A 24338-nucleotide genomic window follows, 5' to 3' on the forward strand; every position below is an offset into this window, starting at 1 on the left:
TAAAAAGTGATCCTCTTGCCGTTTGGAGTTTGGAGTTTGGGGACAAACTGGTCTGGACATTTCATTGAGAAGGGGGTAAGAAGAGAAAAAAAGAAGGAAAAAAAAAGAAACTTCATGGGTGGGGCTTGGGGAGAGGAAAGAGAGGGAATGGAGAGGGAAACAGAGTGATGTGTGTGCTGCGGATTCAAAGCTGGGTGGGTCTAGACGCTGTTTTCACATTCCCAAATCAGTCCCGGGCCCGCGCGTCAGAGCTCCTTCAGGTAACTCTCAACCCAGCGCCGCTTACGCTTTGTGAACTTGTGTTTTATGGGCGCGCGCGCCGTTAAAAACGCTCTCGCGCATCATTTGTGAAAGTTTGTTGTTGTTTTTGTTGTTGTGTCGAGGGCAGAGAAGTTGAAGTACACATTTTACAACCAGCGCTTTGAAGAATGGTACGGATATGACCGAGCGCAGAAAAAAACCCTGAAAGAAAAGTAGTTTTTTAAAGAATAGGCAGCGCTAAAGTGTGCGCGCCCACGCGCGCGTTGAGCAGACAACCGTGTGTATGTGTGCGCAGATACGTTAGAGGTGTGTTTATTATTGATTTATGTCGTCGTTGTTCTCGCGCTCTTTTCAAAGTTGTTCACCATAGTACAGGCCCTGTGTGTGTGTGTGTGTGCGCGCGCGCGTGTGACGGAGCGCAGCCCGTTTGAGGAATGCCCAAAAACAAATGCGCCTTTCTTGTCGACGGAAACAGACTCAAAGCCGTTAAAGTCGTCCAGCAAACAGATGCAGTGTTTCTGGGGCCTGCACATGTGCGGCAATGCATGTGTTCACGTGTAATAGCGGAGGAAATACGCGTTTAAAAAACAAAAAGTAAACATTTAAAATGTGAAACCGGTTGTGTGTGCGCGCGCGTGTGTGTGTGTGATAGCAGATGTGCGTGATTAAAAAATGTGTCCGTCCGTCCCAGACTTCTGGGACGAGTTTGGGCTCGCATGCAACGACTCTGTCCTCTGTCTGGAATTTTTTTGTTCTTTCTGTAGTGTCTCGTATTAATTTGGGACAGCTGTGAGAGTGGACGCGCCCTCGCGCCTCGACGCCTCCGTTGCTAAACTGGAAAATGCAAATCAATAACGGTGTGCACCCTCCTCCACCCCCTCCATTGTTATCAGTTTTCAGAAGGCAACGATGTTGATGCTGGCTGGAATCGTTGTTGTGCACATCACCACCATCATCCTGCTCCTGGTGGCCGCCATTGATAATGTAGGTGGATTAGTGTTTCCTCATTAACATTTAAAGGTCCCATATTGTTAAAAAAAATATGGGACTTTTTGAGATTTATTGAGATATTTTTGTCTTTTTAAAATGATAAAGCAGGTTTAAGTTCTTTATTATTACTTATAAAGTATTGAATCGCTCATTCCAGTGATAAATACTCTCGTATTCAGACACTGTGCCTTTAAAACAAACCGGTTGTGATGTCACAACTAGACACAACTAGAGACCAACTGTAGAGAAAAGAGCGAGGAAAATATAGTTTTTTGTGAAAATTAAAGCATGTAAATATGTTCTGGTAGAAACCCCAAATCCAAGTATGAAACTGAACATGTCCCCTTTAAAACAATTAAAAAAACCCTCACAGTGTAGTTTAAACATTTGATGAGTAAAACTATACGAAATATCTCTTCACATTCTGGATAACTGTGTTTGTTCTCATCTTCCCGTTTGTCTTCAGGCCTGGTGGATTACCAACACCATGTCAACCGACTTGTGGGGCCGGTGGGAGTTGACCGGCTCAGCCTGGCATTACACCAACCTGAAAGACTACCCTGAGGGTAAAGTTAACACCACTGCGATGAGATGTAGAAACAGGAGGGATGCTGATTAGGGGATGGTCGCACAATATGCTCAGAGGTTATCAATAATTATTGCATGAATGTTAATTAAAATGCATAACATTTGACCAGTGCTATTGCTTTGTTTCTTTTGATGTGGATCGTTCGCCGACTGCGTGTCTGTCTTGTCTCCCTGCCGCTGCAGAATACCTCCAGACGGTGCAGGCCACCTCCGTGCTGGCCTGCATCTTCTCCATTCTGGCCTTGCTGGTGTTCGTGGCTCAGCTGTTCACCCTGCCCAAGGGCCAGAGGTTCACCTTCACCGGCATCCTGCAGCTAATCGCCTGTAAGTAACGCAGAGTCAAGCGTCTTGACCTGCAGCTGCAAGCAGTATCGATTTGTTTTTCTTGCTTCCTGCAGCGGAGATTTGTACCTCTCCACGGAGGATGTGGGCTAAACGCTCGACTTGAGAGTGGTTCCAGACATCCGTGTGACTGTAAATTATTTCATTTGATAGGACGGCTTTAAAATGCTTTAACTTTACCTCAGAGGAAGAGCGGAGGTAAATGTCTCATTAAGTTGAGATGTTTTGTTTTGTTTTATTGATGCAGTTTTGTGTTCCACGTAAAAGTCCTGCATTCAGAATGTCACATACGAGTCCGCAGTAAAACTATCGGCACGTTTGGATTACTCTTCTTCAAACTTCCTCCTCTCTGTCCTAAACGAGGAGGCTTTTTCAGAACAGTCCAATGAGGCCCAAACCAATATGAGGCGAGGGCCACAACTAACAATTGCATTATAGAAATATCTGATGCATTTAATGCTCCTCGTTAAAGAAAAGACACCAGCAAGTATTCAGATTTCAGGGAATGGGAGAGGGACGTCTCTTGGCATCATCTTTCAGGTGATTTACCAATTAGTCAACAACGCGTTTGATCTCTGTTGCTCTTTAAACGGTGAACCAGGGCAGTGTGCGAGTTATCAACGCCTTGAATCTGTCTTCAAGTCACCGTATCCAAAACCTAATGAAGTTGAGTCACATTCATTAGGTGTAGTATATTATTATTATTATGGATTACATGTTGTGACAGATTTTGTGACCTGTGGACCACAATAATCTGTCACAACCCAAGTGAGTAAGATGGTTAATTATGAATCATCTTTGGCGCTGCTACTAGAAAAGTTATCAAAATAATAGGATTTTTTACTTTTTTCAAACATGACTAGATATAATTGGGGAAATTATTATTATCATTAATGAAATTGGGGCTTCAGTAGAACCGTCTACTACACCGTCCGTGTTCACGAGCCTCGTCTCATAATATATGCATAAAAAATAATGACTTCTTAAGTGCTGGGTGACAATATTCTCCTCTCTCTCCGGCAGGCCTGTGCATAATGATCGCAGCCTCGGTCTACACGGCCGAGCTCCACGCCAACGACACGGCGGGAGGGTACGGACACTGCTACGTGCTGGCCTGGATCTCCTTCGTGCTCACCTTCATCTTAGCCATCACCTACCTCATCCTGCGGAAGAAGAGCGAGTGAGACGACACCGGCAACAAGGTCAGGCCTGGGATCTCCATCCCAATTTGAAGTTCGAGGAATTTAAAAAGAATTTATAAATTGGTGGGGGAGAAAGAAAAGAAGAAAAAAAAATGATGATCTACATCTGCAGCTAGGAAAAAGGGGGAGAGATAATGTTCGATTGCTTACAAGAGCCATTTGTTTATATTTTGAATATTATAAATTGAAATGGAGCTCATGCCCAGTTACGTGAAGGGCTGAACTTGACAATTTTACGTCGTAGATTTCTATTCGATTAAAAGGGAGCGGAGGGCAGTGTGGGCTTGATGGTTGAAGAGGAGGGTGCAACCTCTTAAAAAGTGCTTATTTCATAGCAGTGTAACCATAAATCAATGAATAAATCAATGGTCTTTTGAAATGCAGTTACAGATACAATTGGAGAATAGTCCATAACTATTAGTACTGTATTGGACTAGTTTCACATTTTGAGAAATATATAGGATTTCTTGCAGAGAGGGCTGATGCCAGTCTTGTATCTGTGCATTTTAGTTTAAAGCTGCTGGCGGCAGAGGGAGAGCTTAGCAAAAGACTGTTTGAAGATTTCTGTTTCGGGGTCATGAGCCACGCGTCGACTTAAACCAGACCAGAGGAAAAGTGAGCTCCAGAAGTGCTGGATCGTGGACTTACTTTTTGACAGCCACGCTAGCCGCTTGCCAGTCATTGTGCTAAGCTAAGCTAACCCACTGCTGCGGATAGCTTCACGTTTACCAAACAGAAAGGAGAGCGGTATCATTCCTCTCATCTAACTCTGCAAGAAAGACAAGAGAAGTTCTACCACCAAAATATCCAACTGCTCCTTTAAAATAAAAAACCGTGTGGGAGGAGAAAAGCCCTTTCGAGGTTAAGTAGTTGAAAACACTCTGAGATGAAAGTGTAATATCGTGGGGAGGCTGACAGTTACTGCTGCAGCTTCCCAGAGTGTAAAAAAAATAAATACTGTATCTGTGAACGTACCAGGAAAGACCAGCCTCACTATACAGCATAAAGTAGTTTTAATCATGTATCCTCATTTTACAACTGAAGTATAGTGTTTCCTTTTTTTAATCTATGTACATTGTAACCATTATATTTTTGTAACATTTTGTATTTTCTTTTTGTTTCATTTGTGTGTCTGTAGTTGGCTGCTATTGTAAGAAAAGTACATGCAAAGTGTACAGGTGAACATTCAGTGAACCAGCATGGAGGTCAATGTTTAATTTTACTATAATTCTGAACTATGCAATAGAAGGTTTTGTTTGTAATTACATTGGAATTCAAGCCATATCATTTATTAATAAAACAAATTATACCAAAGGCTTTCGTGTTTCATCTATTAAACTGCTGTAAATGCAACAAAAGTCACTGTTGCATAATAAATATGTATTCATTGGTCCAGTTCTGTGGCCTTCACTCAAGATTTCATTCAAATTCATTTGAATTACAATTTTAAAAAAAACTACAACAACAAAAAACGACAATGAGGCTTTGAAAACAAGACGTCCTCGGGCCTTACAACAGACCCAGTCAGAAACAGGAATGTTCCATTATATAAAGTGTCGCTCCCAGAGGAAGTGAGTAAAACCTTCAGTGACTAAATGCCTTGTCCAGACGGCGTGATGCGCTCCTGCACCACCAGGTGGAGAAGATGATTCTGCTCTGCAGTCAGAAACGGCCTGAATGGAGAGGAGAAACCACACATAATTAATGTGGAAAATGAAGATTAAGACTTGGTAAATACAAAATATGAAAAAACGCAGTGCGATCCCCCGCATCACTCGATGGGAATTCACATTTTTTAGTGCTCACCAAAGCTCGGTCTGAAGAGACTTGAGGGACTCCGTGTCTTTCTCCTGACACGCCATCTGCAAAACAGATTCACTGTTAAACGCCGCACCAAAGGGAAACCAGAACTGCAGAGTCGGGCGACCTTGACGAGTTCTCAGCATCTTGTCGATGAGTATGCTCATTTATAACTTCCAATAATGCGGATAGAGCCTGTTCGTCCAGAGCAAGTTGCTTTAATCTTTTCTATTCAAGTCACGAATGAACATCAATCAAGAACTTTTGAATACTGACGGCCTCGTATTGAAGAACTACACACACACACACACACACACACACACACAACTGCAAATGGAACAAAAAAAAAAAAAAGAATAATTCCATTGGCGAGGGAAGACAGGACTCCATTCTTTTTCCTGTATGAAGGACCAGGAAATCCTGTGAACTGTATGTACAAGTATGTGGACGATGAAACTCACCACTACAGACTGCAGGAGCAGGAAAACATTCTCAGGCAGGAAGGTCACTGAAGGAGAGGACAAGACCCACGATTACACCACTTGAAAAATATGTCACTCATGGGATGCACGGTGTGCATTCAGTGGAAAGACAAACGTGTATCATTTTACAAGTTCTTGCTGAAATTATAGATCAATATTTTAGGTGCTTTTTTTTTTATTACCTTGGCTGTGAGGGTCAAAAGACTCCCATGCGTATCTCTCCAGGGTCTGGGCATGTTCTGGTAACAACTTCTGAGGAGGGGGCTGTGAGGGCAAACAGTTGGACCATTAAAGTGTAAGTCACGTACAGGTGTGGGATGCGTTGGCATAGCGATACGGGATCAATACTTAACGCAATATTTTCTGTTGCGTCGCTCGTTGATGTGGCCGTTTGACACTGAATGTTGGCAAGTGTTTGTGTTGCTGTGTACCAGTGGAGAAACAGTGTTTTATCACAAACTACCTATTAAATATAGCTTTCCCCAAGTGACGCGAAAATAACTGGTTTATACGTAAAAAAAAAACTAAAAAAAAACATATTGTCCCTTATTGAGGCCATGTTTTCCACTTCACTGTGATGAGCATGTTTTTGTGTGCACTTTCTTGTTTTTCTATATTAAAATCAACACGCTTACCTCAAGCAACATCAGCAGTAGAACTCTGGATATTTCACATTTTGCGACAATGTCCAAAAATGCCCCTTTTTCAGAAAAAGAGAAATAAAGACAGTTCAATATTTATTGTTGTTTTCCCCGTCAGTGTGATCAAATAAAATGCAACAACAATATCAAGCAGAAAGTGAAACATTGATCCTGTTTTTCTTTTTTCTTGAGTTTGTTTAAACCTCCAATTTTTGATCTCAGCATTTTGGCATATTGTGCTCAACCCAACTATTTTAAAAGAGGCGGAGCTTGTAGAAGAAAGCAAAGCCTCACCAACAGGGGTGTTGATGCCTGGGAGCTGCAGGCCTCTCTCCTGGCACGTCAGCTGCATCTCTGTGAACACCGACAGAGCGCCGTCATAGTCACCTGCAGAAAAGAAAACAACAGCGACAAGCGACGCGCAAGTGTAAACACTAGATAGTCAAGTCACGTGTGCACAGAAGACCCACATCAGCGACGCACGAGACACAAACAGACGGACTGAACTCACGGGTGAAAATTTTACACGTGGCCATTTCTCCCATTGACAGCAGCGCTTCAACGGGCGTCTGCGTTTGCAGCTCGGCAGCCCTCTGGAAGTGAACGATGGCCTCTCCTGGTCGGTTCATCTCCTGTTGAAACCAGAAGAGGAGTTGAGGTTAAGTTGTCGTTTGAAGAAACTGTTTATCAAAGATCAAGTTAATTTATCTTTCAGGACAGTCAGGAGCCGAGTTCTACCTTGAGAGCGTTGCCAAGTTCGAGACACAGGCTGGCCGCCATCACGGGCTGGTTCATCTCAATGTGCACCTGTAAGCCATTTGCACATCAGCATTATCTTACTGCTTCTTTAAAACTGGGGGAACGATACATGAACGTACTCCCAAACCCCCTTAATCTCATGTATAAGACCCAAACTACTACTTTATTTTTTCCAGATATTTTCAGAGAACAACTGTCGCTTCAAGCCCCTTGAAACAAAACGAGGAATCGTCACGCACCTTGACGGCAAAACTGTAGCAGTTGAGAGCCGCTTGAAGATGCTCGTCAAAGCCCGGGGCTTCCAGCGCCCGGTTCTCCTTCTCAGACAAGAGAAAGAGGCGGGCGGCATCGGTTAACGCCAGAGCCTCTCCAGGCGCGTTGAAGAGAGTCTGCTCACAACTGCAGACAAGATGTTTGGTGATGAGACACACACACACACACACACACACACACACACACACACACACACACACACACACACACACACACACAATTAGAAAAAGCAGCCGAAGACATAGTAGCAAGCATGGAGAGCCGACAAATTACTAAATGTACGGTAGTAAACATTTTACGGTTCCGTTCAAGGCTTTGAGTGTGATCGACGTGTCACATATAACATTGAAGGTAGGACTTTAAAAAGGCATCCGATGTATGGCTGAAACTACGTGCACACCTGTATATTACGACCATATGGGGGTCTTGAACACCTCATCTCAAGTTGCCACAACAGCTTCCGAACTTGTGGGAAAGCCTTCTGCAGAATTGGTGAGCTTGGCCTCGAGGGATTTCACTACATTTAGCGAGGTTGGATCGTGGGTGATAATGTCTGCCGTTGACGTCGGATGGCTTTGAGGTCGGTGCTCCGTGCGAGACAGACTCTTCCACACCAAACTGGCAGAAACAATAACTAATGGAGCTCGATTTGTGCATGAGGGGCAAACACAGAAAAGGGCATTTCCAAAAAGTGTTTAACCACAAGGTTGGAAGCAGCCTACTTTCCCTGTATGTTTTTAAACATAAATATTTCCCTGTATTGCGGCAAAATGCAAGTACACCAACGCATGTGGACAAAGGTGATTGCATGCTTTTGGCCATAGAGAGTCTCCTGTGTTGTGTTGGACTCTGAGATCAATCCTGGTCAATCTGGCGCATCAGGTACGAGGACACACAGGTGTCCACTCACCGAGCCATGGCCAGGTTACAGAAGGCGGCATATTGCAGGCAGTCCTGCTGCTTCAGCTCCTTAGCTAACTGACCTGGAACACAAAAGGGACAACAGGAAAACACACGTGAGGCAAACTGTGAAGAAACTGTCTGTTTCTCACTGACATGAAGGATAGCGAGGAGAGAGGCTGCGTTTGGTCTCATGTGGTGCGTACAGAACATGTATTCTCATCGGCCCAATCCCAGCCTCCACACTCACGGACACGCAAAGGCCTGTGAGGTTTAGTTCAGTCCCACTGTCAAAGCATCAAGTTGTTTGAGGACTCTCTCGCAGACATTTTGAGCCCTTCCCGTAAATTTTCTGCAGCTTTTGCCAAAGGGAATTACCCACAATTCATAGCAATGTGACTTTAGAGACGTAAAAAAAGGTAAACAAAGAGGACGGAACATGGTTGTAAATTACATGTCCTCAGAAACATTAAGGATTAAAGATGGAACATAAAAAAAACACATGAAATCGGAGGAATGGAGGAAGAGAAGTGAAGTGCTGTCCCATTCGTATTTACACCTTTCAAGACTTTACAGCTTCTCACACTCAACCATTTGGCAGGTGACGTCAGGAGGTCCCTGAGGATGCAGGGTTTAAGGCCTTAGGGACACTGGGACTGAAGTGTAGAGGCAGCGTTAGAGACACTTACCAAACTGCTCACTCGCCTCCGCTACATTGGGCTTCCGGAGAAAACGTCTGCACAAGGAAACACAAGCCGTTAACATTTCTGTAAGATCACAATTAGACATGTATTAACCCAGCTGGGGTAAAGACGTTGTCAGGTAACTGTGCATGCGCTAAACAGGAGAATGAAAGGGAGATTAGCTCACTAAAGCTAGCCAAACCGTTAACGATAGCTCAGCTGTCGAGTAACGCAAATACTCACCAGTTACTACTTTTAATGAACCTGAAGTAAAGAATTAAAACATATGAACAGTATATTTTACAACAAACTAAATCACAGGCATTCACAGGTAACGGTAAACGGCGTCATGTGACGCCAGCAGCAATGACCGAGACAAGCTAGCATTGAGCTTAACCTAGCTTATAGCTGGATACGTTTCATTATTGTCGGGACACGTCCCGCTAGCACTCATATTCAGTCCGCTTTCTCTTTAAAGTAATGTAACTCAACTCCTTACTTTTTCAGTTTATTTGACACGGCACGATATCTCGCCAGAAAATCCCCCTCTGCAGCCATGATCAACGCAGAAAAGCACAACAAACCAAACCCGGAAGTCCAACTGAGCAGCGCGTTGGTATTGGCTCGTAGAATCGACGCCTCGCAACTTCATTGGTCAGGAGGGCGCTTACCGCAGAAGGAAATGCCCAAATAAGGAGACCAACCAAAACAACGAATTCAGGGTTCTATGCTCTGATCTCAGGCGTTCTATGTCTGACCTCAGGATTATATCCTCTGACCTCACGGTTCTCTGACCTCAGGGTTCTATCCTCTGACCTCACGGTTCTCTGATCTCAAGGTTCTATGCTCTGATCTCAGGGTTCTATGCTCTGACCTCACGGTTCTCTGATGCCAGGGTTCTCTGCTCTGACTCTGAGACTGGTGGCAGATTTATTTATTTAAATTTCTGCAGTAAAACTCAGTGATATGTTGCTTATACTGCTTCACCTCTTACTATAGTTCAAAGAGTGTACCTTTTCATTTTATTGTTTGTTTTCCTCCACTACATTTATTTGACAGCTTGTTATTAATAACAATGTAGCAGTTATACAATACATTTTTACAGTAAATACTTTACTTCTAAATAAAATAGTTATCATTAGTCTAGCTCCACCGCAAACAAACATTAACAATGTTAATATATCCGTATTATTAAAATAATAAAATGATACAATACAGATTTTGCCTGCATAATGGGTACTTTAGCTTTTGTTCTTTGAGTATTATTTGCTGATAATACCTTTGCATTTTTACTTGACTAATTTACATGTAACAGTGTATTTTTACATTGTGTTTTTGTTACTTTCACGTTTAAATAATCTAAATACTGTCTGGTAACAGGTGACAAAGACTCAGAAAAGCTCCTCTCAGACACTAATATAAATATCACAATCTTTCAGGAACAAGTTTATCTCTGATTCAAAAATTCTCATAGACACTCTCAAATACGCCTTCATGCTGGTCTGGTGGGGTCTGCGCCACCTGTGGAGGAAGCAGACGACCGGTCACTGCACATTGCATTGCTTTCTGCTGATAACGGAGAAACATGACCAAGCACCTGAAGGCCACACCGACCGTTTCTCTGGGTTCCTTTTTCTTGGGTTCCTTTTTCTTGGGTTTAACTTGGCATCGGTCTGGCTGTCTGTTGGCAGCTGAGTGGTCCAGCACATCATAAATGGACTTGGGCCGAGTCTCCAGACTCTGAGAGAATTTCACATATCGGTTAGACGTATTAAAATGAACATGTGTGAAAGCTGGTGGAAAAAAGGACGTAGTGCCGTTGAACTCCAGTGAAATCCGTGTTTGTATTTTACACTGATGAGTAGAAAGGTGCTCACGGCATAGAAAGACGTAGTAGTCTGAAACGTAGTAGTCGGAGACGTTATCACATCCGCGCCGTTGTCCTCCGTCTCTCCTTCTTTCCTTTCTTCTCTTTTCTGCTTTCGTTTTCTGCCATAGTCGACACATTTAGTGTGGCAGCCTTTCTAAACAACGACAATTGAAGGCATCAAAAGAATAATTAATAACAAAAACTAGACTATATTTTATGCGGGTTTTACGCAGGACTATGTTTTTAATTATTTATGAATGAATGAATTTATCCTTTGAGGTTAAGAGGTGACTTGGTTGCCGGTACACCACCGTTTCAATGAGGTTTGCTTTGGGTTTGTGGTGGTGAATCACAGAAGAGGCCTCACGACGACCACCACATAGTGCATTTTGTGTCGATTGACTAAATATAAATTGAGCATTAAAACCGCTCAACTCATCTGTCATAACGAAGCAACATTCTGACGTTGCAACATGCTGTTTCTTAACGCCTGTGGTCCTGAGCAGGACACATCTTACCCCATGTCCTCTGAAGACATACACTGAGCTGACCACACTGAACACCAGCAGCAGGCCAGTGAGGCTGGCGACGACGGTGATTTCTGTGAAATACGAGTGCATGTTGGGGTCCTTGTAGCCGCCACCTGGAAAGACACCAACAATGCAATGTCAGTCAGTGCAGCAATGTTTCCTGACTGTATATATATTTGCATATTTTGATATAAACTGAATACACCGTCGGCATCAGTATTAGTTCACTAGTGGCTTTTGTCGTAGGGGGTTCCCAATCAGGGAGTCGGGCCCAAGATAAATCTGAAGGGTCACAAAACTGTTTAAGGGACAATAAAGACCAAAACATTTTTTGTATTAGATTTCTTTCCTTGGTGGGATCTTACTATTCTTCAAATTTAACCATCAGTTGGTTGAACAATTCAAAACTCATGTCCACTCAAAAGTTAAAGACTCATTGGAAACAAACATGTAAATTCCAACAATTTATTTTATTATTTGGAGTCTCGAGTTCGGCATTTTGGTCGTCGACATTTTGTTTATTTGCAACCAGAAGCAACACGACAGGGAGGAGCTAAGTACAAGCTAACGCTGAATCAGACATTTTCCGGCGACCAAAAGGTTGTTAATTGGCACCTGCATGAATACATCTGCTGAAGACTGAACTTCCTGTCCCACCACTACCTCACTTTGTCTTTGCTGGTTTCCCAACAAATCACCACACATTCTGCATCGAAACTCAAACGACTGTTCACTTCGGTCTCCCTTTCATACTCACGTCTCACTCGAAGATACCAGTACACTGTGGCTGTTTTATATCGGCAACTGTATTCTCCTGAAGTGGTCATTTTTTTCAGCTCCACACTAAGATGGACCGTTTTCGGCAGGTCGTCGCTCTTCGGGACGGGACAGCTGTAGATGGGTTGGTGGAGCGGGTCGGAGCACATCAGGTTGTCGCTGCTCTGATTGGCTGGCATCTTCAGCTCACAGTCCAGGTTGAGATCCTCGCCTGCCAAGGCCACAAAGACGGTGCTTTCCAGACTGAGTTCTGTGAGGGGACATTGAGGGTCCCATTAGAGCTGAAATGATGACTCCATTACTCGAGAAGTCGACCAGTTGTTAAGCAAAAACATTAGAGCTTCTTAAATCTTCAAATCTGCTGTTTTTCTCCCTTTCATATCAGCTTACTTTGCACAAAAGAAGCAAGTTGAACTTGATCTTTAAAAAACCCAGTTGTCGTTGATATGATGCTAAAGAAACACGTATCTAACCTTCTTTGACCGCAAACAATTGAAGAGTTACATTAATTGTCCACAACGTTGTTTTTACCACGTTTCAACCTTTACTCCATAAAATAAAGTTGAGACGGCTTACTTGCTGAGTCCATTCCTGAGCACACAGCGAGGAAGAAAAAGACAAATATCCAGGTGGACGTGAAGGAAAGAGGCCGAACTTGTTGAGCCCCCATGTTGTGATCCTGGGGTTCTTGCGGGGACGTTGAAGTTGAATCTATTCAGTGTTTCAGTTTGTCTTGGTACATACATTGCAACGCTGGGCTTCCTGTTTCTGGCAGAACCACTTCCTCAAAATGTTCTATTTGTTCAACTGAGAACACGAAGGAAAAGAACATTCTCAAGTGACATTTACCATTAAAGCCAGAAAGCGCCACCAGGAGACATCCACATAGAAATACAAATGTACAAACGTTGGCCCCTAACTTGCTTCGTATTGTGTTCAGAGGGATTTATCTTCCTGGCTGCATGGTCTCTGTTACGTCAGCCTCTGGTGCAATGTTGGCTTTCCTCCACAGCGGGACAGTGTTGGAGAAATAAAAGTGTGAGCCATGAACGCACGCAGCCTCGCCATGTGGTTTGTTAAAGACAGTGGAAGCAACCGACTCAGGCAGCGAGAGAGAAAGTATGGTGTGTGTGTGTGTGTGTGTGTGTGTGTGTGTGTGAGAGAGAGAGAGGCTGGAATCCAGCTGAAAGGTGGCAAACTGCCTGTTGTTAATGTGAACCAGCTGTGGCTGATGGTTGTGACTTCTTCACAGCAGTAACACAGCCTGCAGATGTTGAGGTGCAGCGGTTATTATTATCATTTTAACCCTCGTTTGTTGGTCTGTTTTTCTTTCCCCCTCCTTCACGCTTCCTCTCTCCTTTCCTCTCGTCTTTCTTCTCTCCTCTATCCTTTCCTCCCTCCTTTCCTCTCTCCTTTCCTCTCTCCACTTGCCTGTCTCCTGTTACCTGTCTCCTCTCTCCTTTCCTCTCTCCTCTCTCCTGTGTCCTCTCTCCTCACTCCTCTCTCCTCTCGCTTCTCTCCTTTCTTCTCACTCCTGTCTCCTGTCTCCTCTCTTCTCACTCCTGTCTCCTCTTTCCTGCCTCCTCTCTCCTTTCCTCTCTCCTCTCTCCTCTCTCCTTTACTCTCTCCTCTCTCCTCTCTCTTCTCTCCTCTCTTCTCACTCCTCTCTCCTGTCTCCTCTCTCCTGTCTCCTTCTCTCTCCGCTCCACACTTCCCTCTTTCACCATTTTCTCTCTTGGCTGCATTAGAGGCCAACTCTGACCTCAGCCAGAGCATGAAAACAGACGCAGAGAGCTGGAATAACATCTGGATGGCAGTCAATGAAGTATAATTCATTCCATTTCGTATCCCGTCTCCTTATCTCCCGTCTATCCTGTGGACTAAACTGGACAAATCCTTTACTTTATAATAAAGCACTGATCCAATAGCACCTCGGGCTGAAAGAAGCACAACATAGAGGCACGATTGGATGTTCAAATCAATCTTTTAGATTTAATCTGGGATAGAACAAACGTTTTGTGCTTGAAAAAACAATGGATTAAATGTTTAATATCTCCTGTTGTTTTAAGTGTCCAGCTGTGGAAAATAATGATGAGAAACCTTTCTCTACTTACATTTTTCTCGCAACTTTATACTTCACATTTGAGAAGGAAATGTTGTGCCTTTTACTCCACTACATTTCTTTTACAGCTATGGAAAATGAATATTTCATATACATGCATTGATATAGATGAAACTACCTCAAAGCAAATAAACTATTTAAAAGTAGCGTCACCTGGATCAATGTCTCGATTAATCAAATCGAATTTAGCTAATTTCCGATGTTATAAGAAGAGATAAACGTTCATCAAAATAGTTGATAAATGTCCGTCGCTCAACTGCATTTAAGTTCTTGTTATGCATCGATAAAAAATGATCCAACAACGTAATAATACAATGCGACACTGCTAATTACTTTTACTTCTGACTCTGTTTTATTAACATTTTCAATTCAGGACTTATACTTGAGTATTTTATTATATATATATATATATATATATATATATATATATATATATATATATATATATATATATATATATATATATATATATATATATATATATATATATATATATATATATATATATATATAACGCGTTACAGTAAGTAGTCAGAGTGTAAACTGTATATTCCATAATAGTTTCCATAATAGTTTCTGAAACAGTATTTATTGCAAGTGGAACTGGAGCTGACTACTTTTTGTTCAAGCTATAAAGATTTATCATATGCTAGTAATATTCTCGGCTGCTCATCATCACTTGTCCTTTAAATGTGAATCATTATCTTTATGCATTCTTCAACGTCTTTCTTTTTTTCCTTTTTTTTCAGGGCAGTCGGTGGGATGCATAGAAAGATGAAAAGGGTCTATAACTCAAGTTTGGAGTTCTTGGAGAGTGCGATTAGAGCCGCAGGACACCTACACCTGTCTGTTCCACACAGAAGAGGAAGCTAAATTATGAGACTGATCTGAGAGAAGATCCAGTGCCACACATCTGGCAGCAGGTGGGTGTCAGAGAGAGAGAGAGAGAGAGAGAGAGAGAGAGAGGGGGGGGGGGGGGGGGCGTGTAAAGATATAGCTCTCCACTAATAAGGAGATGTTAAACTCAACATGGTTCTGCCACAATCTCCTCCTAATTATATTACAGCTGTGAGGCGAGAGAGAGAGATAGATAGAGACATAGAGAGAGAGGGGAAGAAATAAGGAGAAAAGACCGGGGCAGTGGAGAGGAGCATCTGGCGTTCAATAAGATCGGAGAGGGACTTCCTGCTGAGAGTTATCATCATTTCAAAGTGGTGAGTTTTGGCTCATTTGCTCTTTTATTCCAGCGTCTTACTGTGAACTTGTAGTCTGCAAAGTTAAGACATGCAGTTATTACAACACAGACCACAATGGTTGTTGCTGCTGCTGCTGTTGTTGTCCAGATGTGAAACGAGCTGCATCAGGGTACAGTCGGGCTAATTCAGTGCGCCTTTTGATCGGCCACCAAATTCATATCCTCTGATATCATTTTAAAATTCCCCAACAGTGAGTCAGCGGCTTATTATTGACTTTGTCATATGGACGTAATTCAGTTCAGTTCTTTCTTTCTTTTTTTCTACGCCTCTGGCTCGTTGTCTTTCTCCCTCTCTCTTGTTTTTCCACACATACATGGAGTCATGGGATTAAAGTAGATTGGACTGTGGTCATTCTCTTTTGATCACAGACACACAGGGAGGACTGTCGCCGGACAAAACAATATTTCAGTTAAAGTAAGTGATTTTTTAAGGATTTAAAAAAAAAGATAATTTGTAATTAGGGGATATCTTGTATTTGTGGTTGGTTTTAAAGTTCAAAGGATTAAAGGCACCTCTCTACCTGTGCAGGTGGTCGAGCAAGAGTTCAAACCCTTATTATAATAATATTAAAGAAGCACTGTGGGCCGATTTACAGTATCAAAAGTAACATAATCCATTGTTATTGTATTTATTATATTACTGTTTTGGTATTATGTGCATAGATAGATAGATAGATAGATAGATAGATAGATAGATAGATACTTTATTAATCCCTAAGGGGAAATTTGTTGTCGTAGTAGCGCCTTTACAATTTACAGCTTACAGATACAAACAAACAAATAAACACACAAAATAAAATATATGAAGGTGTAAACAGTATTTTAATTCTGTAGCTGGAAAGAGTGGAGAACATCTGTATTCAGTTATTTGCATTGTATGTCATAACCTAAACACATTTTGTTGGTAAAATCCCAATCTACAAAGTATTTTTGTCAGTTGTCAGATAAATGTAGTAAAAAGTAAAATAGCAGAAGATGTAAAAGTAGAAATATATATAAATCATACTTAAGTAAATGTAATAACTTACAGATGTGTGGGCACATCTGCTGACGACTGCTCACGAGGCATGTGTGTTAAAACAAGGAGACATCCGCTCGCCATGGCCCCGCCTTCTCTGTTGATGCTGCTGATGCTGGTTGCCGTGGCAACTGGGGCCTGTTCAGCCGCCAAGGAGAATGAACTGGATTACGGGTACTGGAACTACAGAGAGGGAGGTAAGTCACGAGCCTCCCTTTGATCTCTTGACGCTCTGCAAATCATTTTGTGGCAAAACGTTTGAAGTTGTGAATTATTAAGAGAATTAGTTGGTGAACTGAATGAAAAGCTGCTGAGGTGAGGTACATGTTTGGATCCTACAGTTATTATGACACATGTGCCTGTAATATTCATGATTCATTCAGGGTGTTTTCCTATAAATTGTTTTGGTTTCAGCGGATAGCGTGAATGTGGCCTCAGTGCGCAGCGTGACCAGAGTTTTAGAAGCCTGGGGAAAACGTATCTTCCGTGAGATCAAGACTCTGCTGCACTCGGAGCCCAGCGCACTGCTGCCGGACTACTCCCGGTAACTTCCACACCTCCCTGATCATACGATTGGTTCAAGAGTTTACTGTCTACAACTTGACAGGGGCAGAGGGAAGATCTCCGTCAGGTGTGTCTGCAAAGACCACTGCATTGTGTGATTGAATGAACACTTCCCACCATTGGCTTACATCCCCCTCTCTCGACACCAGGGGGATGTAAGCCGTCGTAAAAAACACACTTCATTCAAACTCAAAAACAAGTGGTGACGTATGCAGGCGGATGGAAGTCGTTGTATAAGATACGTCATGCAATCTTGCCAACAAAGAAATTAAACTCCCAAAGCTATTTGTCCGCATAACAGCGGCTGAGTGGCAGTGAGGTACTCAGCAGTGCATTAGATGTGCGAGGCACTCAGGAGTATATTAGATGTGCAAAGTACTCAGCAGTACGTTAGATGTGCAAGGTATTCCGCAGCCAGTTAGATGTGTGAGGTACTCAGCAGTATGTTAGATGGTTGAGGTACTCAGGAGTATGTTAGATGGTCGAGGTACTCAGCAGTATATTAGATGTGCGAGGTACTCAGCAGCCAGTTAGATGTGCGAGGTACTCAGCAGACAGGTAGATGTGTGAGGTACTCAGGAGTATGTTAGATGGTTGAGGTACTCAGGAGTATGCTAGATGGTCGAGGTACTCAGCAGTATACTAGATGTGCGAGGTACTCAGCAGACAGTTAGATGTGCGAGGTAGTCAGCAGTCGATTAGATGTGCAAGGTACTCAGCAGCCTGTTAGATTTGCGAGGTACTCAGCAGTATATTAGATGTGCGAGGTACTCAGCAGTATATTAGATGTGTGAGGTACTCAGCAGCCAGTTAGATGTGTGAGGTACTCAGCAGTCGATTAGATGTGCAAGGTACTCAGCAGCCCGTTAGATGTGCCAGGTACTCAGCAGTACGTTAGATGTGCAAGGTACTCAGTAGCCCGTTAGATGTGCGAGGTACTCAGCAGCCAGTTAGATGTGCGATGTACTCAGCAGTACGTTAGATGTGCGAGGTACTCAGCAGCCGATTAGATGTGCGAGGTACTCAGCAGCTCGTTAGATGTGCGAGGTACTCAGCAGCCCGTTAGATGTGCGAGGTACTCAGCAGTACATTAGATGTGCGAGGTACTCAGGAGTACGTTAGATGTTTGAGGTACTCAGCAGAATATTAGATGTGCGAGGTACTCAGCAGCCCGTTAGATGTGCGAGGTACTCCGTTAGATGTATATTATATACATTATATAATATTAAACTATATTAAATCATATCGTATATATTATAAAAGACTATATTATATTACATTGTGTGAATTCGTCCTGCAGGTTGCGCCCCCTGTCCGAGTCCGTCAGCGACCTGTTCAGAGAAGTCTCCCTGCTGCGCAAGCGCATCACCGAGCTCTCTCATCGCCTAGCAACCCTGGAACCGTTCCTCCGTCACCACGGCTACCGGGAGGTGGGAGGCGGCGGGGCTCTGGTGCCTCAGAGCCCGGGAGGAGAGGCGGCGTCGGCCCGGTACACCCAGAGGGGCCCGGGGAGGACGAGCCGGGTGGTGAGGAGGAGACGGGTGAGAGTCCTGAAGAACGGGGGAGGGACGCCGGTTCAGAGAGACAGAGAGAGACGCACATGATGGAGGCGAGGAGAAAGTTGACTTAGATAGATGGAGCTTCTATAAATATGATGCTATGTAAGAAATACTTTTTTTGAACTGTATAGATTTTCATTTTTGTAAAAACTAAGATATTCCAGAGATGCTGCTTGTCCTGTGAGACAATGTGGTTTGTTTTAGTCAATAACTCATATATTTAATGAACTCTTTTTATTGTCCAACTCTAAATGTCAGATTGTAGTTTAAAGTCAGGACACTATGGGAACACAAACCTCCTACATATTATATATATTATTAATATTTAAAAATATACATTGTTAATATTATTATCATTATCTCATGGCCCCCTCAGCAGATTGAGTGGCTCGCCACTCATGGAGAAACTGTTGTTGTTATCACATGATCTACATTTTTTGCTTTCCATTTATTGACACATAAACAAAACGTGTTCATCAATAATTGAATAAACATTGTGCTGTTGGACAGCCAATCACGTGGCTCTACCCGGCTTCCTTGTCGTTATTGACGTTATTGACATGGAGTTGTTGATGAAAAGAGGCTTCATGGATTTAAATGGGCACGTAAACAGAGAACATGTGTGCAATGAAGCAGGAAAATAATTGTCTGATTAAAAAAAGAAAAAAAAGACGTATATTGTTATATTTCACAATTTCATTGTTATGATTAATATGTTCCCTGTTCCCACTCTCATCCTTTCCCCCATGAGGTTCGGTTTACACAGCAACAAAATCCAATATTAAAACAATTAACAATTTTATTTCATGAAGGTTTTCATCGATTGGGTTAAATTTACCCTTAACTTTACTGACTTAAAATGTTGTTTTTTACAGAAAAAGAGAGCGCCTATGAACCTCTACTGAGTTGTATTGTGGGAAATGTAGGACCCGGTGTGTTTGAAGCTTGAACTACAAACTATAAGTCAAGACATCTCGGCCTCTACTGCCTCGATCCTGTAAACAAAAAATCAGAACTCAAACTTAATGGAAGTGCAATACTGAATTGATAGATTATCTCTTTAAAAATACAACGATATAAAAACATCTCTTGAGGAAAACGACGACTACAAAAACCACTTCACGCATCCTATACTCAAACAACCCTCAGGCACTACGCGTGCATTGGGTTTTCCAGCAGCGTCATGATTGAAACGTGCACCGTGTCCTAAAACCACACACGGTAGCCGGAGCATGGCGCGCCGTGGCCACAAGGTGGCAGTGCTCTCCTGCTGCCGGAGCAGACGTGACTACAACTGCTTCCTGGGGCTTGATCTCCTTTATTTGTTTGTGCTCAGCTTAAAGTCAGGAGCAGTCCTCCTGGCAGGAGGGGGGCTATTATCTGCTAACATAATTATACTGTTTGTTTGTGTATGGTGATCTCATGTGTGTGTGTGTGTGTGTGTGTGTGTGTGTGTGTGTGTGTGTGTGTGTGTGTGTGTGTGTGTGTGTGTGTGTGTGTATTGTGTGCACTGGCATCAAACTTTATGCCTTCATTAAAACTTTGCCAAGTGTTTCTACAGCAACCGGTTTCCTCTCCTCTTCCCCTACGACTCCCCTTGTCATCATCCGCGCGCCACACACACCGCAACGTGCTTCTCACTTCTCAACCTGCATCTGCACACACTCCTCACTCCTCACACTCCTCTCATTCCTCACTCCTCACACTCCTCACACTCCTCACTTGTCAGGAGCCCCCCCATTTCTGCACGGGTTTCATCCCTCCCTTTCTTTTCTCCTCTCCAAACAGTAATCTGTACATCAACCACCCCTCCTCCTCTTCCTCCTCCTCCTCCTCCTCCTCCTCCTCCTCCTCCTCCTCCTCCTCCTCTCGCTGCTATGTGTGGGCGTCGGGCTCAGGCTGTACTTTCCATTTTGGTATTGTATTGTCAATGCATTGTTGCATCCAATCCAGTTAAGATGCTGTGGGAATACTGTATAAATCTCTCTCTCTCTCTCTCTCTCTCTCTCTCTCTCTCTCTCTCTCTCTCTCTCTCTCTCTTCGCCCCACTCCTCATCCCCCTCCCCATCTCTAAAAAAAAAGAGCCAGTTGCTAGGTAACAGTTAATTGTCAAGAAGTAGTTACATGTGTTGCGATGCATCCTGAGCTTGTTGGGTTGGTGCAAGGAGCGAAAGAAGTGAATAGAGATTTTTTTTTTGAGAAGCAGGAGATGAAAACTGATTAAAGGATTATTTTACACACACACACACACACACACACACACACACACACACACACACACACACACCCGTCGGCATACAGGACGTCAGATGTTAAAAATTCTCCCACCAAATCCGTACCCGCGAGGCATCGGTATACATTTTCAAATCTGCAGGTTTCTTTAAATAACTCCTGTTGCTGGACAAGGCTTTCAGAGTAAAAGAGAGTCTGAGGAGTGAGGGGGAGTCTGTATCTTTTATTTTTTAGGGGGGTGGAGGGCTTTGATCTCTGCTGCTCGTTCAGTTTGCATCATTTCTTCCCTCCCTCAGTATCTCTCTCTCTCTCTTCTTCTGCCTCTCGCTCCACCTTTTTTTATTCTCAAGATATCTATATTTGTTGTCTCTATGGTCCGCAAGAACACTTATCCAACACGGGTGAATCCATCTGGATGCACGACGAGAGTCTCGTCTGTGAGGAGCGTCGATGGAGGAGACGACACTCGGCTGCAGCCATTATCTCAGTGCATTACGAGGCACAAAACCCCGGTCTGTCACGACGTCCACGCGGACACACAGCCGGGACACCGGGACAGACAACCTGTTGCTGAGGACACGATAAAAGGATACAAAAAAATACAAAATGAATAAAAGAACAAGACCAGTGTGCTTGAGATTTCTCATTTTTTATTAATACTCAACACTTTTATTCCAAAGAGACAGAAGAATAATATTTCTCAGCACTTATTTTCACATCGACTGTGTTTAATCTCATTTTCAATATTACTAAATATTCAATCAATTTTTCGAAATACTCTCTTCAAACAAGTAACTTCTCTCCATACAAAAAAATTGCGAGGGTGAACTAGATTTTTTTGTCGTATGTACATTTTTCACAATCTGTACAGCTCAGGGTGGAGTTGTTCGAGTCTTCTGTGGCAAAACAAAAAAACAACAACACAAAAACAGAAGTTTAGTCGAAGAGGAGCAAAAAGAGACTTCCCGTGTACAAAATAAATAAATGCAACAGATGATCTATTGTGCTTTCTGTGTACCAATTAATGGCGGTGCTTTGAGAAAACCACCTTTTTCGCTGGTCTTGGACCAAATCAAAAACACAAGAAGGAACCATGACTCATTGAATGTGCACACTATGTGTGTAATAATACACGATTGCACATATCCTGGCCTGAAGTCGTTACAAAAGCAATTTCGCAAGGGGCAACCTACGAATCAAAGATTTATCCCAAATAGATCTATTCTCTGCTGTTTTTGTACAGGTTTTTTTTCCGGTGTATTTTATCAAAAGTCCATGAGCGTGAGGTAAAGTATTTACATACAGTTTTATAGTACATGTAAAACAAAACAGTTATCTCTCTCTCTCTCTCACACACACACACACACACACACACACACACACACACACACACACACACACACACACACACACACACACTCTCTGTCTCTCTCCCACATGAGCACACACAGAGGTAATCAAGCGTATGTATTCAGGCACATACAATAACAGAAATAAGGAAACGAGATATTCAAAAGAGAAACAAGAGGAAAAGTAGTTGAAATGGAAAAAAAAGGCTTCTTCAGTGACGATGAATGTATTAATCAAGACCTCAACCTTGTTTAAAAGTATTAACACAAACTATCAAGACATTTTTTGTAGAAGATTAATATTTAAAAGAAAAAAGTTTTCTATCCTAGTGAAATTTTCAATCAATTTAGCCATATTCATGAAAGTATAACTACAATTTTGTCGGTTAAGATTGTTTTTTTTTCCTGCACAAACAAGCACACGCACACACACACACACACACACACACACACACACACACACACACACACACACACACACACACACACTCACACGCACCCACAGTACTACATGGATCATCAGTACCAGTGAAATTGATAAAAATTCCAAATATTGTTCCAAAAAACGCCCATTGTTTTTCTGGGCTAAACGTTAATATTAAAAAAGAGAAAGAAAGAAAAGTCTATACATGCAGGTCCTTACAAACACTAGAGACCCCCTAGTATCATACATACTGACTTGTCAAGCAAGAGGAGGGAAGTCCTCCAAAGTTTTGACTGGGATGTCCAACAAACTAAATATATATTCCACCCATTCAGTCAGATTGTGCTTATGTATTCAAATTTGGTTTGGACTAAAGGTCCGGTGACAATAACCACCTGGAAATGGAGAATAGATATTCGTGTCCAATACGTTTTTAACGGGGCTGTGAATGCAGCTAAACAGAACTTCCTTGTGTGTTGTCTCTTGAGAGCAGAGATGACCTGCGGGTCTGATGCTGCAACGAAGGCGATGCTGTCCGCTAAATGAACCACCTGCTTCCAGGACGCTGTTTACTTGCTCCTGCCCTCCTCTTCCTTCTTTTTCTCCTCAAACGTCTGCAGCTGACAATCCACACAGGACCTCCGGACGACTTGAGGGCAAATGCCTTCCTTCATCCAAATCTCAGCATGTGAAACAGATTATGTGCCGGTGGGGGTAGAAATCAAGGTAACAGTACAGAGTGAAATTATTCTTTATGTTCCGTTGGGAGAGAAATAATGATGGGCTGGGTTCTCTTGTTCCTGGTGGATAGTATAGTAGTCTGACATTTTGGTAAAAAAAAAAAGAAGCTTTATTTCCTTGTTGAGACTGGTGAGAGGATTGATACCACTCTTATATCTTAAATGGACCAGGGGCCAGTTAGCTTAGTTTAGCACAAAGACCAGCACTCTACGGCTCACGGATTAAGTTATTATTTTGAATCTGTAAAAAGAAGTGACAGGTTGTGTGGACTATTTTGTAGCTGAACATTGTGGCAACTACAAGAAAGGGCAGCAGCTAACTCTTCTACGTGTCATTTTTACCCTTTGGTTTTTGCATTAGCCGAACAAAGAATATATAACGTGTTCATTTGTGCGCTTCAGAGATGCTGCAAGGGCGATGTTGTTAGCGTCTGGACAGAGCCAGTCTAGCTGCTTCCCCGATTTCAGTGAAGCTAAGCTAAGCTAAAGTAGACTAAGCTAACTTTGCAGCTTCATATTTCCCGCTGAGACGTGGGAGTGGTCTCGATCTTCTCATCTAATAATTCGACAAAGAAGCAAAAATATTTCCCCCCAAAATGTCAAACTATGTCTTTAAATCGCCGTGGAACACTATCCAGTAGCACACACTGTTAGTACTATTTACCCCATTTTTAAACTAGAAACAATGAAATGACTACGCTATAAAGATGCAACTTTATCTAAATGAAGAGATACTTCGGGACTACGTACTTGAGCTCGCTGGGGTCCTTTAAACCAGCAGAGTGAATATGTTCAACACTTAGTTCTCCTCCCCGCATCAGTCAAATGTGACCAATCCAAACGCAGCCGGCCGGGCTGATAGCCGTACTCATGAAATAATTAACGTCAGCGCCGCTCATCCTGGCAACAGAGGCCTCAGACTGTCACGGCCAATTGAGCCGGACCCAGTGAAACGCGATGAGGGCAACGAGCGGACA

The 24338-nt window shown here is 42.8% G+C and overlaps 4 protein-coding genes across 7 annotated transcripts; 2 read left to right on the forward strand and 2 right to left on the reverse strand.

The window, feature by feature from the left end:
• Positions 1–239: 239 nt before the first annotated feature.
• On the forward strand, positions 240–4701 carry LOC306738441 (epithelial membrane protein 1). The gene is made up of 5 exons (XM_079220291.1): positions 240–260; positions 1155–1245; positions 1718–1817; positions 2023–2163; positions 3205–4701. The coding sequence occupies exons 2-5, from the start codon at positions 1171–1173 to the stop codon at positions 3363–3365; spliced, it is 477 nt and encodes a 158-aa protein (XP_079076417.1). The 5' UTR covers positions 240–260; positions 1155–1170; the 3' UTR covers positions 3366–4701.
• A 137-nt stretch (positions 4702–4838) lies between these two features.
• f8a (coagulation factor VIII associated) lies at positions 4839–9479 on the reverse strand (the record flags this gene model as incomplete). Its single annotated transcript, XM_079220290.1, has 12 exons — positions 4839–5056; positions 5190–5245; positions 5645–5691; positions 5848–5929; positions 6301–6365; positions 6601–6693; positions 6818–6938; positions 7045–7113; positions 7305–7464; positions 8249–8321; positions 8928–8974; positions 9421–9479. 12 exons carry the CDS (start codon positions 9477–9479, stop codon positions 4975–4977), a joined length of 954 nt encoding a protein of 317 aa, XP_079076416.1. The 3' UTR covers positions 4839–4974.
• Positions 9480–9964: 485 nt separating this feature from the next.
• On the reverse strand, positions 9965–11417 carry nfam1 (NFAT activating protein with ITAM motif 1). 2 transcript variants are annotated; one of them, XM_079219771.1, is made up of 4 exons: positions 11310–11417; positions 10799–10945; positions 10536–10661; positions 9965–10442 (listed from the first exon to the last, which is right to left on the reverse strand). In XM_079219771.1, the coding sequence occupies exons 1-4, from the start codon at positions 11409–11411 to the stop codon at positions 10380–10382; spliced, it is 438 nt and encodes a 145-aa protein (XP_079075897.1). In that variant the 5' UTR covers positions 11412–11417; the 3' UTR covers positions 9965–10379. The 2 variants fall into 2 exon arrangements, with proteins under 2 accessions (XP_079075897.1, XP_079075896.1); XM_079219770.1 differs by having other exon boundaries at positions 9965–10661.
• Positions 11418–15351: 3934 nt separating this feature from the next.
• LOC306737571 (uncharacterized protein) lies at positions 15352–19143 on the forward strand. Of its 3 annotated transcripts, none has more exons than XM_079219311.1 (4): positions 15352–15434; positions 16506–16690; positions 16908–17037; positions 18358–19143. In XM_079219311.1, exons 2-4 carry the CDS (start codon positions 16543–16545, stop codon positions 18659–18661), a joined length of 582 nt encoding a protein of 193 aa, XP_079075437.1. In that variant the 5' UTR covers positions 15352–15434; positions 16506–16542; the 3' UTR covers positions 18662–19143. The 3 variants fall into 3 exon arrangements, with proteins under 3 accessions (XP_079075437.1, XP_079075436.1, XP_079075438.1); XM_079219310.1 differs by lacking the exon at positions 15352–15434 and adding an exon at positions 15798–15890; XM_079219312.1 differs by lacking the exon at positions 15352–15434 and adding an exon at positions 15850–15890 and having other exon boundaries at positions 16560–16690.
• Positions 19144–24338: the final 5195 nt, after the last annotated feature.

The sequence above is a fragment of the Taurulus bubalis genome (genome assembly GCF_910589615.1).
Source record: "Taurulus bubalis genome assembly, chromosome: 6".
Classification (NCBI taxonomy): domain Eukaryota; kingdom Metazoa; phylum Chordata; class Actinopteri; order Perciformes; family Cottidae; genus Taurulus; species Taurulus bubalis.

Coding starts and splice junctions, on each gene's coding strand:
- LOC306738441 (XM_079220291.1), top strand. CDS start 1,171: ATGTTGATGCTGGCTGGAATCGTTGTTGTGCACATCACCACCATCATC. Junction 1,246..1,717: donor TGGTGGCCGCCATTGATAAT/GTAGGTGGATTA, acceptor GTTTGTCTTCAG/GCCTGGTGGATTACCAACAC. Junction 2,164..3,204: donor CATCCTGCAGCTAATCGCCT/GTAAGTAACGCA, acceptor TCTCTCCGGCAG/GCCTGTGCATAATGATCGCA.
- nfam1 (XM_079219770.1), bottom strand. CDS start 11,411: ATGCACTCGTATTTCACAGAAATCACCGTCGTCGCCAGCCTCACTGGC. Junction 10,946..11,309: donor ATGTCTTCAGAGGACATGGG/GTAAGATGTGTC, acceptor GTCGTTGTTTAG/AAAGGCTGCCACACTAAATG. Junction 10,662..10,798: donor CTACTACGTCTTTCTATGCC/GTGAGCACCTTT, acceptor AAATTCTCTCAG/AGTCTGGAGACTCGGCCCAA.
- LOC306737571 (XM_079219311.1), top strand. CDS start 16,543: ATGTGTGTTAAAACAAGGAGACATCCGCTCGCCATGGCCCCGCCTTCT. Junction 16,691..16,907: donor CTGGAACTACAGAGAGGGAG/GTAAGTCACGAG, acceptor TTTTGGTTTCAG/CGGATAGCGTGAATGTGGCC. Junction 17,038..18,357: donor CTGCTGCCGGACTACTCCCG/GTAACTTCCACA, acceptor TTCGTCCTGCAG/GTTGCGCCCCCTGTCCGAGT.